The sequence below is a fragment of the Pomacea canaliculata genome, linkage group LG12, assembly GCF_003073045.1.
Source record: "Pomacea canaliculata isolate SZHN2017 linkage group LG12, ASM307304v1, whole genome shotgun sequence".
NCBI classification, from domain to species: Eukaryota; Metazoa; Mollusca; class Gastropoda; order Architaenioglossa; family Ampullariidae; genus Pomacea; species Pomacea canaliculata.
The window spans coordinates 9,979,121-9,996,395 of record NC_037601.1 but is presented as its reverse complement, the minus strand read 5'-3'; the positions used below and the strand labels follow the sequence as shown (position 1 = coordinate 9,996,395).

Genomic DNA, 17,275 nt, shown 5'->3' with positions numbered 1-17,275 from the left:
AAATTTTTGTAAACTGGTGTTTTCTTTTTTTTTTTTTGCTGTTGCTTTTGTTTAACAATTTCTTCTCACTGATGATCCAGCAAGGGGAAGCTACTCCTACGAAAGCAAAAAAACAAAATCTCTGAGAACTATTCTGTGTAAGATTTTTCGTGTAAGTGTTTTCAGTTTATTTTATGCTAGCCAATGTACCTCCCTTCGTTTAAACTGATTTCTATGGCAATTCTTTTAGCTGTGATTTTATTGTCAAGTTTTTGATCTATCGCTTCATGATAAATGAACCATGAACGTGTTATACAAGTTCGTGATGGAACAAGCTCATTTGACATCAATGTAGCAAAATGATGTAATAATTTTACTCTAGATGTTCCTAGCTTTATAGGTCATGCTCGGCACGGGTATACAACGTTTCGAGTACATCTCGCTCGTTCACCTTCCCTTTCCAGAGCCAGAGAGGCTTAGAGTGTGTTCGCAACGTATATACTACCAACTCGCCTGGCATTATAGATTTTCTCTTAGTCACCACAATACAGGAACATTGGCTGCAGACAGTCGACGAGAAGCATACGTGTCTGTCCTATCATATACTCACATGCTACCTGTCTCATAATGAATGTTCCTTGCTTGTCCCTAAAATTTAATGATAATAATGATATCCCTTTCCTACCTTCATTCTTTACGTTCTACTCTTGTACATAATCTTTACTTTGTTCAGTATGCTATACGCATCTCAAGGTCCACTGGCTGTAATCAAATGTTCATCATTACTAGTCAGCGCAGAGAGTGGGATCTATTTTGGTCGTGATGCTGCGTGCTATTAGTACACATTATTGTGATGATGAACATTTATATAGTGCTTTTCCAATTATTTGCTCAAAGCGCTTTACAGAAATGATATACAGAATTAAATGGAATCACCAACAACCTTGTACCCATATTCACCAATAACAGACACTTCTACATTAGAGACACTGCTCATACACTCACTTTAGGCATGCTTATGGTCAGGACAGAGACAGTGAAGTTGCTGTTCTAAACAAATGTGTCAAAGTTTAGACTTAGAGGTGGACAGAGAATCAGTGACAAATTAACATCATCGTTATGATTTACTTAATATAAAATTATGTCACTATGAAGAAAGCATCAGGGGATTATGAGAAACCAAGTAGAGATAAACTATAGTGCTCTGTAATTCTCTTAGGGCTTTAAATTTAGATTTTTAACTAGCTGTGATCTAATTGACTCATGCTATCATTGCACATAAATGCACAACTTGTGATAATTATTTAATTCTTAAATAACAAGTAGGCTATTTTTATGTAGAAGATTCTGGTATTTAATTTAAAGTCTGTGTAATGGAAATTTTTGTGTGTATTATTTCAGTGGCGAGCTGACAAAAGTTAATGAAAAGAGGACATTCCAAATAGGAGTTGAAGTTGAACTACAAAATGTTTCCTGTCTCTCACAAAACAGTTTTTGTTCTTGATCATAGTTCGTACTTTGCGCAGCCTTGTGGGCAGCCGATGGAGTATGATGTGATTCCTCGAACAAAGGCACCAGGTTTCATCCCTGCAGCACCTGTCACAAAGCCATTATGGACCTGCAGTGTAGAGTGTCTGTTTGAATATATGAGAATTGTATTTGACATCTACCCCACCAATCGACTTATACGGGTGGTTGTTGGAAACCGATGCATGAATAGCTGGGCCCAAAAGGAGATGAACATGAACCAGCTGGCTGTGGCACTAGCCAGTGTGGGGCCACCTTGGCAAGAGGCTGTAGACGATGATGAGTTTAGTGCTGTGCAAGGGTTGTCACAAGCTGTGGAGGCACTCTGCCAACCATCCCCAGCTCAGGAGGAATATCTGGCTTCCCCTGCACAAGACCAGATACCACTAGTGAACAATGGTCGCATTATTTGCCTCACACACATGAAGAGTGAGGCATATGTACGAAGTCTGGAAGAGTGTGTTATTGATGCCATTGTACAGCACAACAAATTAGCATCTGCCTCAGAACTTCTTCTGCCAATCAATCAGTGTGAAGTGACATTGATTCACATCACTCCAGTTGGGGAAGACTCACATATTTCATCACAAGCACGCAGAGAGTTGTCAGACGTGGTCAACAGTGAAGTGCACGTTGCTCAGTCAGGAAAGTTTCTTTACTTTAAGACAGTTGCTCTTGTTCAGGAGCACTATGACTTGTCGTCAACTACTGTTACAGGCATTCCCATGAAGGAGGAGCAAAATGCAAACTCATCTGCTAACTATGATGTGGAACTTCTCCATCCAGCAGCCGTTCACAGTGACATTATGAAGCAAGAACAAGCAGAGGGGATAATCATTCCATCAAAGGAAGGTCTTCCTACAACGACAATTACTCTCAAATGGTGCACACCAAAATCCAATGTAGTTGAATTGCACAACTGCTCAGGTGCTTACAGAATCACGCCTGTTGATGTAAATAGTCGACCCTCTTCTTGTCTCACCAATTTTCTACTTGCTGGGCGGGCAGTTATGCTGGAGCAGCCACGCAAGTCTGGGACTAAGGTCATATCACATATGCTTGCCAGCCATGGAGGAGAGATTTTTGTTCATGCTATTCCCACATGTCGATCAATCTTGGAGGATCCACCATCCATTAGTGAGGGCTGTGGGGGAAGAGTTACTGATTATCGAATCAAGGATTTTGGAGAGTTCATGAGGGAAAACCGATTGGCCCCAGCAGCACCAACCATGCTATCAACTATGCCAGTCAAACCTATAAATAAGGCTCTTGAGCGCTTGGAGCGAAGCAGCCGCTTCTGGCCAATTGTTATAAGTGACACACTTGTAGGCAACCTCATGTCCACCATCAGTCCTCTCCCAGCCTTTATGGTGAAGGAAGAACTGACAGATGATGAGGTCTTAGAGTGCAAGAAGGTTATTTATAATATTGTGTCGCTGGAAGCTAAGAATGAAGTCTTGCCTGTCCCTGTCGTTGGTTCACGAGGCAAAGGTCCTAAAAGAGAAGAGCAGTACAAGCAGCTGTGGAATGAGCTGGAGAACCTGGTGCGAGCATACTCTGACACTTCCAGTCAACATGCCAAAGTGCTGGAGTGTTTACTGGAGTGCAAGAAACCTACAGGACCTAGTGGCGATCAACTGCAGCAGTCACCACGTAATTTGTCTGATGCCAAGGTGAGCTGCGCTGATTGTAACTTCATCCAGTTTTACATAAAATATGTTCTTTGAGGATTAGTGTTGGTCTTTAATCTTGTTTCAGCCTCAAGATTAAGCATTGATTTGATACATATTTCTGATTTTAAACACTTGGTTTATAGAAACAAAGTGCACAACACAGTTTTAGAACTAGTTTATCTAAAATTGCTTTAAATAAAATAAAACTGTCAAGCTAGACAGTTGCTCCATCAGCTCAATTCTTCATTTGTGCTTGTGCGTCGCACCACATATGCATAGGAATGATTTCTAAAAAATGGTTTATAGGTTAGTTTCTTTAAAACAGTTTTAGAAACATGCTGTGCAACATGCCTCTGGATGCTCACTAAATGCTCCCTAATTGTATTTTTTTATACTGTAACCAATATAGACCAACTAATTGTTAATCGTGCCATCATCATGCTGGCTAGTTCTGTTATTTAATACTATTATGTATTCAGCATTTTTTGACACCCTCAGTTAGATGTAGAACTAATGAAATAATGTGTACACATACATGTTAAAGCCGCCATCCCAGTTTACGTTTGTAATTTCTCTCTCTGTTTCTCCTTTTCTGGTTGAAATAATTTAAAATTTGTATTATGTGTTTCTCAATGCAGATTCCATCAGAAGAAAAGCTGGACACAAAGCAGATTGAACAAAGCTGGCGAGATCTTGACAAGTTTCAGCGGATGACAGAAAGAGAAAAGCAAGAGCTTCTCAAGGGGGAGAAATCATTTGATTCTCCTCCTAGTAAGAAGACAAAGACTGAGGAGCTAATAATGCAGCCTGGGGGTCAAAATCTGTTGTCACTGTGGACCAAACGTGTCGCTTCCATTAACAACAAGCACCATGCTGAATTTGCTGGCCGCCTTGAGGGCAGTGGTCTGAAGGCTAAGTTATATCCCCATCTGGACAATGAAGATATGGAAGGCGGAAGTAATGGTAGCAACAAGTCTCAGAGTAACAGTCAGACATTGACAGGAGGAACTCAGCGATAACGTGTGACAAGAAATATTTGTTGATAGAAGTGTTCCAGGATGCATATTGGGATCTGCAGTCTGCATACATCAGAAACCAAAAATAAAATTTGTTCATCAAATTTCTTCATTTACAAATGAGTTTTGTACAGATAAGAATGCTTGTTACTTATAAAATAGAAATTAAGTTGCAAAAAGAGTTCGTGATTCTACAAGAAGGGTTATCACATGAAGTCTCCGAAACAGCAATGACCGTGCAGAGTGTTTCTAAAGGTCTAGTTGATACTTTGCCTTGTGTATATATATTATATATTAAATCTTCTTTACTTGTACACAGAAACTAAACCACATTTGATTAAACTTGTGCAGTCGAAACAGTTAAAGTAATTGACTGAGTGGATGCTCGATTTTGCTGCTGTAATTACCTTCTAAACATCTATCATTATTTCCATTCAATTTAAAGTAAAATGTAAACATAATTTTACTGACATTACCGAAATATTAACTGTATTTTCCACCACCAATTGTAGGAGTGTGGTGGCTTGCACGCCTTGTCGATCCATAGAGTTATATTGGCAGAAGCCTTGTGCTCCTGGCAGGTCTCATCAAGCCAAACAGGTCTGTCAGCAAGTCAGCTCAAGTGGCAAGAGAAATGAGAAAATACAACATCAGGGTTCTTGGGTTATGCGAAACCAGATGGAAGTGGCTAGACCAGACTCATATAAGAAGAAACCATTAGTAGGCAAGGTGTTGTTGCAGCCCTATGCTCCTCAAGGAGTAGCAAGGAATAAATTTTATCCTAGTTCAGGGGAGATGTTTTTATTTGCTGCTTACTCTCGCCATATAGTACAAAGTTTTGTGTGTGTGGAACAGTGCCAGAATTATATAATTTATTTCAGATAATTCAACTTTGGATGATTTAGTTATTCCATAAAAGGTAATAAATTTTTCAGAAAGTGGTAAGTAAATTACACTTTATTCTATATCCACATACCTTGGATGTGTATTGATGGACTGATGTCTGCATGCCGAGACTCACTCTTGGCCTTGTGCAAAGTGATCCGCTGTTAGTCTCAGTGAGCCCTAACAAAGAATGTGAATAAACCGGAAGCTCTGTCGTCTAATGCCTCGTTTTAGCAGTTAACTGGAAAAAATTGTCTACCAGCAGTCCAGGGATATTAGTTCGTGCACATACTGAACATAGGAATTTGTTCCGGCGTCAGCAGAAATCCTACATCCGCACAACCCCATACCTGTTACCAAAGGATGGTAAAAATTAAAGCATAAATGTTCACGAGAAAAGTACAGAACGGGCATCATGCTTATACTTTGGGGGGATTTCCTTCCCACATTGCATCTGTTAAGAGTGCAAGTCTAACAATGTGTTTTTCATAGTATGTAAACATAATTGTTTTATCTCATTTTATCTCATTTGACATGTTCAGAAACCTAAAGCCAAAAAACATCAAATTAATGTCAAAGAGGCATAACAAAATAATGTATCTGTTGAAAATAGTTTTATTTCTAGAACAAAGAACACATAACTATTCAATTAATAGGGCATTAGAAATTCTAGTGTATAGGATGTTTCATTGATGTAAACATCCGCAAACTTTGATGCATATATACATGTACTATATGTAAACACTGTAAGCGTTAATTAGGTATGCTTTAATTTGCTATATATCATTTCCAAAGAAAGGAGTTATCAAAATAGTTGTAAAAATGTTTTACTTTAAATACTACCCGTTCATACATTTTAGTAACAACACATCATTAAGATGACGACTTGAAGTGTTAGATTTCACAATCATTAAGTGATATACATAAATGTGTCAGTTTGTAAACATGAGTTTTGATCGATGGTCACAACAAGATAAAGTACAGGACTTTACAGTTTACATTTAAATTAAAAAAAATATTTATTAATTTTTAAGGACTAGAGTCAGTGCCAGTTGCCGCTCGAGAGTAAGCTTTGTTGAAAATAAGTTGAAATGGTCGTTTGCGAACGTACACGTATCGCCCATATTTTGACTCGGTTAATTATCCCTTACTGCAGTTGCTATCCTCAATATATCGAAAAAGCTGAAAGTCCAGACTAGCTAAGATGCAGTTTTATTGATGAACAATGTAATTAAGACAAGATTAACATCTGCTCTCAAAATCAAACAGATCAGAACTTCTGGTGTAAATGTGAGACATCGTTTGACATCGGTTAAAATTAGGGGAGAATGCGTGTACTTCTCAACTGTGTTTTATGTCAGTATTGAAGATGGAAACTCAAAACATAACTCAAACAAATTCCCGAGAGCAAATACTTTTTGGTGTTTAGTTTTCTTACAGAATGTGTATGTTAGTATGTATGTTGGTAGGATACAATTCTACATATGATGTCACATAACTACTGTATTTGGAAGCTTGGACGCTATGTTAATGTTCCTGCGCAGAACCAGTCTTTGCTGTTTCTTTTGCAGTAAACGTAAATATGTTTTTTAAACCCGGTTGTAATAGTGGAATATCAGTTTGTTTGATAATGCCGTAATAGATCGCAAATATTTCAAATGAAAACAAAACATAGCCACATTTTCTTCACACGAACAGAAGAGTAGCAGCTCCTGAAAAAGGACTCTTTGACGTGGGTGAAACCTATTTAGGCGAGCGCAGCTGATGCAAGATTGGGGACGGTGTGCTGAAAAGACCAACGTTTATTGACCTTATTTTGTTCACTTTTTAACGAATTCAATCTTTAACGTTCCACCAGCTCTTCTTGAGATGGAAGGCGACGAATTGGTGAGTCGATCTGCTGTATAGAATGAATCGTTTCAGCGTTCACGTTCACAGGAGAAAAAAAAAATGGAGGTGCTTTGCAGCGCTACACGTGAGAAATGGAATGGCACGGTCATCATTGCGTGAACTTTGATTTGATCAGGAGTTTAGAACTTTGTAAATATGTTTTAATTACTGTGTACGATTTTTCATTATGAAAGGTAATATCGCCTCAAATCGATCGAAAATGAAATGGCGGCGTAGATAACCACATCCTGCTAATACTACTAGCACTTCTGTGTGTAACATATTATAATCAAAACGACATGAGTTTACAAGAAATCTTTGCGTTCCCTTTATTGTTCGTGCAGGGAGTGATTATGTATGCTACATTAGTTCCCTTGAAAGTACACTGATGATGATAATCCAGTTTGACGTGCAGCACGCAAAAGGTGATAGTGACAGTTATTTTTTTATTGTGATTCAATGAATATAAATTGATATTCTATGAAAAAGAAGCACCTGTATTTACGGAATCTCCAGTTCTTCCTGCAGCCGACTTGGCTGGTCCAGATCAAATAATTTTGCAGGCCTTATATGACCCAAGGGCTAGATCTTCCACACCCTGGTCTAAAACTTTGGTCTTTTGTTAGAGCATCTTGGTAAGTCTTTTTGGTGTGATTGATGTTGCTTTATACTGGCTTAGGTCCTGTTGTGGGCAGTCTGTTGCTATTGATTGCATTTTTTTATCTCCCTACACACTTGTCAGGAGTGTGCTTGAGGGCTTAGGGTCTGGGCATGCTTGCATGCTCAACAACTGTCGGATGATATAAATGATCATCTGTGACTATCAGAAGTATCTTGACAATACGAATAACAATAAGCTAAAATTGAACCTGTGGACTCTGTATCTCAGTTCAGTGGTCTGCAGTTTTGAGAACATATAGTGGTGATAAGATTTCCTTGAAATATTTTGTGAGATACTTGGGTGTTCATCTCAACTAAACTCTCTCCATGCAGTCTTGTATTATCTCTGTCATCTAGCCTTCCTAGAAATTGAGAAAGTTGCCTGTATTCCTTTGTCTATAGCTAGTAGCAGCTAGATTTGTGTCTTACAAAGAGACCTCCCAGTTTGATTATTGTGATGGTATTTGTAGGCCTTGCAAAAGAGCAGTTATGCAGACCATGAGCACGTAACACACTTACTGAAGGAATTACACTGGCTTCTGGTACAGTATCATTCACCTTAAAATTGTTGCTCACTGACCCCCATTTTGAAGGCTCTCTTCTCCAATGTGTCAGCTTCTTTAGTTACTTTCCTACCTGCTGTCTCCTTGCTGAAGCAGAAAAACTTCAAAGACTAACGGGAAATCTTTTGGATGGTGTTTATTCAGCTTTGTTGCTCACCAAGCTGAGAAATGCTCTGACATTTCACTGTATTTTTTGTCTCCTAGTTCGCTAAATAATCAATCATTTGGTTTTGTGCAGTGTATACATTTATGTTTTCACTTTATGGTTATACATGTGAAATATTGTGTACAAATAATTGTGTTAAATTTTTGCTTGTTTTGCCCTGTTTGTTTGCATTTGTAAAGTGTTCCTTCATCGAAATAGCGCTATGTAAAAATGTTTTTTTAATTATTTCTTGTCTGTAATGATTAGAGTTGTTGGGTGGGTAGTGAGTATAAATGACATCAAAGAATACTGCAGAGAAAAAGCTAGGTCTTATTTTCTTTTATAAAGGCACTTTGTTTCAACTTCATTTTAAGGAAACTGATTTTAAGAAATACCCAATGAAACAGAATTAAAATATGAATCATTAAGCATGAGACAAGATAGGATAGGAGATAGGATATCAAGAATTAATGGCCTTAAGTGGAGCTGTTTAAAGTGTTTTTGCATTGTTTATCCACAAGCAAAGTTTTATGTGCATGTATATATAACCATTGACAGATCCTCAATTTGCGTCAGCATTTTGTTACAAATAATGAAAAAGTCAACATTTGGAAATTTTGTTCAGAATTGTTAGCTTTTCTTTTTTCCAGATAAATGGTTTTTGAGTGAAAAAAAAATTACAGTTTTTTTTTTTTTTTTTTTTTTGTAATCATAGGTTCCATTAGACCTGACAAAGAAGAAAAAGAAAAAGAAGAAGACGCCCTTTGACCTTGATGCAGCACTCAATGAAGATGGTGCAGCAGATGGCCCCACTGTTACAGCTCCTGAACCGAAGGTTGAGGAACCACAGGAGCCTGCTCTGCCTGAGGAGGGTAAGACATAGAGGGAACAAACATTTACCCCACACTTCTGAACAGCAGTCAGGAATCTTTTGTTGAAGTCAACATGATTTCAATATTTCCTAGAGATTACTGTTGATAGTCAAAGAGAGTGCATATTCTTTATAACTTTCATCACTCATTCACACAAACACGCACAGATGTAAAAGAACTGGTATTTAGGAAAGTCATTTGATATCAGCATTGTGAGAGTAAATGGCAGGGAGAGTGGGGGAGGTTAAAAAAAAACCAGGAAAATATTGTTTTGCAAGTTGTTATTCTTGTTCCTCATCACCCCCAGTGGAGCATAGGGCTGCAACTATACCATGCCATCAGACCCGGTTCTGGGCGTCCCTTTCCAGTTGGACTATGGTGTGCCAGCTGCCTTCGCCTCACTGTGGACTGATCTCCTCCATGTCTGTCTGGGTCTCCCAATCCTATGCCTTCCCTGTGTGTTCCAGCCCAGAGCTTGTCTTGTTCTTGCAAGTTGTATGCTTACCTTAAGAGATGACTAGAGCACAGCATTATGTCTTTTTTTTCCTTTTTTTGTTTCAGATGTCTCACTTGATCTTGATTTTGGTGGGATGAAAAAGAAGAAAAAGAAAAAAAAAGCATTTGACATGGATGACATTACAGAATCTCTCCCTGTAAGTGGAATTGTTAATATATGCAAGCTGGCATTTTAAAACATGAAAGCTTAAAAGCAGCAAAAGCATGATAGAATAAGATCGACATCTATATTAACATAACCTGCAAGTATAATGTCTTTTTTTGATTGTCAATTCAAAATGTATGTTTTCTTTGATCGATACATGTGCATGTCACACTTGTTAAAGAGCAAGTTGAGCATCAGGGCTGGTGGTGTCCTGAACGATTTTTTAAAAGATATTTCAAACACTTTGTAATGATTTGCTTATTGTTTCTTTTGTAATTTTTGGTAGTTTTGAGGGTTTTTTTGGGAGGTAGGTGGTGCTGGAAGTAAAGTGTCATTTCTGTATGTTAAAGAAGTTGTTTGTGGCAGAGATTTCTCACTGATCATATTAAACAGATGATTAAACTGAACTTTGGCAGGAGGTTACTGTTGACATCAGTAACCAAACAGGAGCAGAGGTTGATGAGGTGAGTGCTGTACCGGATGAGGAGTTCTCACTTGACTTCACCAACAAGAAGAAGAAGAAAAAGAAGAAGACAGATCGTCATGATGACATCGAAGAACAAGGAGGAGATGATAGTGACAACAATGGTAATTGATGCCATCTGTTTTATTATCTGTTCATCTCTCTTTTTGCAACGAACGGCATCTAATGGTTTTAAAATTTGTGTATAAAGTTAAAATGAACTTAATACTCTGTATTGTGATTTTTGTTTAAACCAGCAGACATCAGTCAGTCCTGTATTAAAATGTTTATTTATAACAAGGCTGCAACAGTCACCAGTGCTTTACAAGGTACAGTCTAATAATGATCATTTATTTGCATTTCATTCAAATGACTGCAAGGGCTCTGATCTCATCTCACTTGCTAATTGACACTCCACTTGTATACCTGTCAAAATTCCAGTGGCACTTACCAGTGGATCTTCTTAGGCCATTTGATATTGAGGATGTGGCGCAGACATCTGTTGACAAATGTCTGAATCTTGTTGGTGATGGTAATTGTCACATGCCATGTCTGAGATCCATATAGAAAGACTGTTGTGAGGCTTTGGAGTGGATGGATCCTCATTACGCCATACTCCACGTAGATACCTGCTTTGCTCTCATCAATTCTAGTCTTCACTTTAAACTGCGCGGTCCGGTGGCGCAACGGTTAGCGCCTGTCACCAATACAGTGAAGGTTGGCTGCCCTGAGTTCATTTCTCGTCTCGGGCACGCTGTTTTTTCTCTGCACGTGGCATCTGTTTACAGGGCTGGCTGCCTTGCCGTAATATAGCCTCAGTTGCTGGCACGGCGTAAAACACCAACTCCCTCCCTCTTCACTTAAAACTATCAGTCAGTTGAGATCTTGCAGTTTGTTGTTGATGCCTGCTATCAAATCAATATTGTCTGCAAAGCATAGGTTGCAGATCAGCCTTCCACTTATGGAAATGGTCTTGGAGGCTTTTATGCATGATGGTTTGTTAAAAGGCCTATCTGGCAATGCTAATTTGAAAACAGATCGCAACACACTTTTGTAGCCAGGTCTGTTATGCATTTGAACAGACATTAAAGGGACTGCAGCTGGTTGGTGGATGAAGGGTATGAGTAAGAGCTGAATGTGAGCTGTATTAATTTGTACCTTTATCAAGTCAGTCAGTGGATTTATGTATTTATGATTGTTCCTATGTTGGTGTAATTTGCATACTGTTTGGCTTTATATTGTGAAGGGTTATGGTAAGCATCATTTAATTTGATGTCTACATGATATGTGATGCACAATAAAATGAGGTGCTTAATTTTTTTTTTTTAAACCTAGTGGATGCCATCAGCAACCAAACAGAGACAACTGGTGGAAAACCCTGGTCAGCATGTGACAGAGACTATACTTATGATGAGGTAAACTTTTTGTTTTTAACTGATGAGTTGGGAAAACTCATGGGAAAATATGATGGGAAACTGATAACTGATGGGAAAATATCTAATTTTTTTGTGTGATCGAAATGAACATTTGTTGTTTTGTCATAAGATTGCTGTCATTCCACCATTTTAAGACCCACAAAGTGAAATAAAATTGAGTTCAGAAGATACTGATGTAATTTTCTGAATAATTAGGCTTTGACGTGAGGTGGTTGTCACAGTAATCTATGATGACCTGAAGACCACTCCATAAGGAACTGCCTGCAGAAGAATGGGCAATGTGCGAAAACTGATTTGGATGAAGTAAATTTGAGAGGAAAGTTTTATCATTTGGCTTTTGGTGGCTGGAGGAAGTGGGGAGCAGGGGATAATAAGCAATAATTATGTGTGTTTGCAGCTGCTGTGTCGAGTTTTTGATATCATACGTGAAAAGAATCCAGAGATGATTGCTGGAGACAAAAAGCGTTTTGTCATGCGACCTCCACAAGTCCTACGAGTGGGCACTAGAAAGACATCATTTGCTAATTTTGCAGACATTTGTAGACTGTGAGTAATTTGTTTGCTGTTAACTATATAGAAAGAGCCATTGGTGGATGGTGCTTTTTGTATTGTTTCACTGTGTTGCTTTCTGTAGAAGTTGCAGTAAAATTGCACCTTCTAGTGATTTACATTTTTATGAGCACATATTCAAATATCTGCTTCGTCATTAGTCAGACGGGCATTTTTTAAATATGCCTTTTTTGTGTGTGTGTTAATGTTAGTGGCAATACTCAACGACAAGGCAGTTAGCTAACATAAGAATTATGAGCTTGTTTTTCTGGACTTGTTTCTGTGTACAAGAAAAATATCATTTTATCAAAAAGAGAAATAAGTGCTGGGGAAAAAAAGAATGGCTGACAGTCTACTGTTTTGCTAATGGAAAATGATTTATTGTCTGTGCATTTTCATTTATACCGTGTCCTTCCATCTTACATTTTCCTCTCCTATCCCTGTTATTGAAGTACATTATTAAAAGGTCCTTCGTGTTGTGCAAGAATATTCAAGTCTTTGTGTGCTGGCTGGCATTAATCTGTATTAATCTTTCTTTGTGATGTCCAGGTTGCATCGACAGCCTAAGCATGTTCTTGCATTCCTTTTGGCTGAATTAGGTACAAGGTGAGTCATTATTCCAGCATTAAATTTTGAAATAAAGAAGTCCTATCAAAAAATGATGAAAATCAAAAGATTTGTTAGCTCTCTTGGAAAGCTGCTGAGGCACCCACAGCTGCTTAGGCCAGGTATCAGTAGGGTTGGCTACAAGTCTTCTGTGTAACTGATGAAAAAATTCAAGGAAATTAATGAAAGGTCTAAAAAAAAACGTGTTTTTTTGCAGTGGATCTGTCGATGGTAACAACCAGTTGTTAATCCGAGGGAAGTACACACAGAAGCAAATTGAGAACGTGCTCAGGAGATATATTAGTAAGCACTTAAGTGTTCTTACTATTTAGCCAGCTGTCTTACGTTTGCATGCACTTGGGGGTTTTGCATGTAAGGAAAAACATTTTTAAAGCAGACCTTCAACACAAGTGTGAGGGAGTTGAAAGTTTGTCTTGTAAACAGAAAGTGATTATGGGTTATCTTGCTGTTGTATATGCTTATAATGTTCTTATGGTACATCTCACGTCTTTGGGCAAGTGAATAAAAAAAGTCGAACAGGGTGACTTTGGACCATACAAACACGTGATGATCCCTTAAAAATCAAAACAGCAAGATAAACATGTCTTATAAAACAAGCTTTTTTAGCAGAGATACAACCAAATGTCTTTTATAGAGTTAATCATAGAACAGAGCTGCAATGTGCTCCCATCCATATCTTGGAACAAAATGTCCTTGGGTTGATGGTATAGGCTCAGCATACATCTCATTCTTGCCAGAGGCTTGACACTTTGTGCAGTTTATTAGATTCTATACGATATATAGCTGAGTTTGCAGACTCTTATAGAGTCTGATTCTAGCCATACGTACACATTGTGGGGGTTTGGGTGGACCTCTAGAAGAGCATGTAGAGACATACAGGGGCTCATGTGTGCATGTCAAAGTTCCTCGAATACTTGATAGGGTGTGTAGTTTCTCATGATGGGTTTTTTTTTTTTTTTCCAGAGGAATATGTAACCTGCCATACTTGTAGGTCAAGGGACACCATTCTGCAAAAGGACACGCGTCTGTTTTTCCTTCAGTGTGAGACCTGCGGCTCAAGATGTTCAGTGGCTTCCATCAAAACTGGTTTCCAGGCCGTCACAAGCAAACGAGCCGCCATCCGAGCCAAAACTGCCTGAACCACATTTTTTTTTCTGTTGTTTTTTGTTTTTGATGTTCCCTTTGTCATGGCTGTTTGGTTTCACACTGGAAGTGAGTAGAGAGGGGTTTTTCTCATGCAGCTTTCATGATATGAGGGGTCATGGCAAGTCACATCCATTTTTCTGTCTTGACTGCGTTTTAGTTGGGAGCTCTAAATGTGCAGTGGGTCAAAAATGGACTGCTTACCCTTTGCATAAGAACTGCAAGTTGTGGTGGATCCTGAATGTAGAATATTGTTTCTCATTGTGACCAAGGTATCGTGGAATAGTGAAACAAAATGAAGGGTAGTGCTGGAACTTCGGGAAGGGTGGGGGTAGGTAACTTGGTGGAGGCAAGTGATAACAAAGGTATAAATTGTTAGCATTGTATGTCAAAGAATAATCTACAAGTTTCCTCCTATCTTTATGTGTTTTTTCCCTGAATGTTTTGCGGGATTTGGAATGGCAGATGGTAATATTTTCACCAACTAAAAAATCAAACATATTGTTAGGTGTTTGGATATTTGGTATTTAAACCTGGCATTTGCTGTTTTGAGTGAGGAGTGACTGGTTAAGTGCGTGCATGTAACAGAGGAGTGCACAGGCAGCTCCAGCATACCTTAACATAAAGAGTGGGTCAGCAGGTTATTTTCATTAAGCAGAAGGGAGAACACCCAGCCATCCTTTCTCCGTTTTTGTATGCCCGCCCAATGATCACTAGACACAGCTGAGAGTAAGTATGCTTCTGGTTACAAGTTTTTGTGCAGAAGCTCGGCTCTGTAACTGACTTTCTTGTTTGGTGCCTGCGTGGCATGGAGATAGTGTACATAGCCTTGTCATCCACTTGTGACATGCCTTTTGGCTATGAATATTTAAATGGGTAAGGTGGGCTAAATCGTGTAGCTGGAAATTGGGAAAAATGTCAAAATAAAAAATTATATTTTACAATGAATGGAAAATAAAAAGAGTTTTCTTTTGTTACTCATAAGAAATGGTATGTGTCTATTAATGTGCACATAGCACCTGATTTATTCTGCCAACAGTAATTCTTTTTACTTAGAGGATTGGAAGGTGGGAGAAAGCATTTTAAGTCGAGTGAGTGAGATAATTGCAAGCCATATAGAATTTGGAAGTTGATGAACACTAAGAATATGACCCACATTAAATGACTTGTGACCTTTCAAAAGTGTCTCTTTTTATTTTGAAGAACAGGAGTGATGTAATGAAAGAGCAGGAATACAACTGCAAGTTATCTGCTTTTATCTATGTGCTTTTAGAGCAGGGGTGGGGAGCGTCCTGCCTGCAAAATTACTTGGTCTGGTACTGCCAAGGCAACAAAACTATGGGTTGACTAAATATAGTAGCTAATTTTTAGTTGATTAATTTGTGTGGTCTGCAAATGATCTTAGAAATATCCTAATGGCCCTCAGGAATAAAAGGTTCCCTACCCTTGCTTTAGAGCAGACCTGGGCAAAGGCCGGATCTGGCCCGCCTCCTGTCTCTGACCGGCCCGCCCGCTGGCGAAGGGATAGTATATATACTATGTATACAGTATTGGGTAAAACTGCGTTAACTATATTAGTCCGGCCCTCTAAAACCATCCCAATTTCTCATGCGGCCCCTTGGGAAAATTAATTGCCCACCCCTGCTTTAGAGGATAAAGGCTTGCTATAGAAACGAGCCTGTTCCTGAAAGGCTGAGTTTTTTTGTTCTCCGGCAATTTTTCCATTATCTTGTGCAGCGCTTTTGCTTATTGTATCCATAGGTTTCCTTTAGTTACAAGTTGTATTTTAAACTTTTGTTTGTTGCTGTTTTTACTGATTGTAATTGCCTTGCTTTCTGTTTCTGTGGAATTTACTTTAACTTACATTCTCCACCATTACTTTAGATCAAATTCTTACTGCTCATACTGTTTTCTAAAACTTAGCCTTACTTTAGATTCTGTTCTAGTATCTATTATTGTGTTTATGTTATTTTATAGTTTTTGAAACCTTGAATTTTATGTTTGTAATCTTAATTTTTCCCAAATCACATTTTACCAACACTTTAGCTGCAAGTGTTGCATTATGACTGTACAGTTTGTCCACACGGCATCTCAGTATTGTTAAATCCCCTTGCCACTCTTTAACTTCCAACCAGTTTAGTTAACAATTCGAGGAAAAGCTCTATGATTGTTGACACCCCTACGAGACAACGGATTCAAATCTGTCGCTACCGTGCTGCTCGTCGGAAACAGCGCCCTTTGAAAAAAATCTACCACCTGCTCTGCCGCTCATCCTTATTCTGCTGACTGTCCCTCATCACAAAGTTTTGACACAGATTCTGCTTATCCCAAAGCTTTGCTGTGTTGTCAACTCTCTACTGGATCATGCTTCCCCCACGCGCCATGTGAATACTCCCTTTTGCAACGTGTGGAGTACTTTGAACATTCACAGCCATAGTAAAGATTCTCTGATTTGTCAGCGCAATCAGAGTAAACTATTTATGTCATCACGTAATATCTTTTGAAAACTCGACCAACCAAATCAACATGGTCGTATAAGAACAGGATAATGAAGTTTCCCCCACACGACAACTCAACACCTACCTCCATGTTGGGCTTTTCAACGCCCTGTCTATAATGTGAGCACAACTGATACGCGTTGACATTGTACAGTTTGTAACAGATTGCCACCTCCATATTTTCATCCTGAGATATGGCTTCAACTGAATGACAAAGACAGCAAGACCACAACAACCGATGCAGGACAAAGAGACCACTGGATAGAACACTTCAAAGAGATCATGAATCAACCTCATCCACCATCTTTACCTGACATACCACCAGCAACTGAACAACTTCACATCAACATCAGCCCTCCCACTAAGACAAATCATCAAAGCTATTAAAATCATGAAAAGTGGCAAACAGCAGTGCCGGATGGCATACCAGAAATAACAGCAACAATTTTAGACAAGATCTGGGAACAAGTTAGTACCAACAGACTGGAAACTATGCCATCTGGTCAAGTTACCAAAGAAAGGAGACATCTCCCAGGGCAACAATTTGCAGGGGATTATGCTGCTATCCCCAGCTAGAGAGACTGAAGAAGACACTAGACATGAGATTAAGACCAGAACAAGCAGGTTTCGCCAGGATATGTCATGCACTGAGCACATTGCCACCCTCTGTATCATCATTGAGCAGTCT

At 38.8% G+C, this 17,275-nt stretch overlaps 2 protein-coding genes across 2 annotated transcripts; both read left to right on the top strand.

Annotated features, from left to right (window-relative positions):
* The first annotated feature begins 18 nt into the window (after positions 1 to 18).
* Positions 19 to 5,143, top strand: LOC112553165 (integrator complex subunit 13-like). Its single transcript, XM_025220209.1, has 3 exons — positions 19 to 151; positions 1,381 to 3,179; positions 3,818 to 5,143. Exons 2-3 carry the CDS (start codon positions 1,446 to 1,448, stop codon positions 4,196 to 4,198), a joined length of 2,115 nt encoding a protein of 704 aa, XP_025075994.1. The 5' UTR covers positions 19 to 151; positions 1,381 to 1,445; the 3' UTR covers positions 4,199 to 5,143.
* A 1,657-nt stretch (positions 5,144 to 6,800) lies between these two features.
* Positions 6,801 to 15,271, top strand: LOC112577133 (eukaryotic translation initiation factor 2 subunit 2-like). Its single transcript, XM_025260106.1, has 9 exons — positions 6,801 to 6,967; positions 9,054 to 9,210; positions 9,772 to 9,863; positions 10,288 to 10,459; positions 11,670 to 11,749; positions 12,168 to 12,316; positions 12,869 to 12,925; positions 13,143 to 13,228; positions 13,910 to 15,271. Exons 1-9 carry the CDS (start codon positions 6,950 to 6,952, stop codon positions 14,083 to 14,085), a joined length of 987 nt encoding a protein of 328 aa, XP_025115891.1. The 5' UTR covers positions 6,801 to 6,949; the 3' UTR covers positions 14,086 to 15,271.
* The last annotated feature ends 2,004 nt before the right edge of the window (positions 15,272 to 17,275 follow it).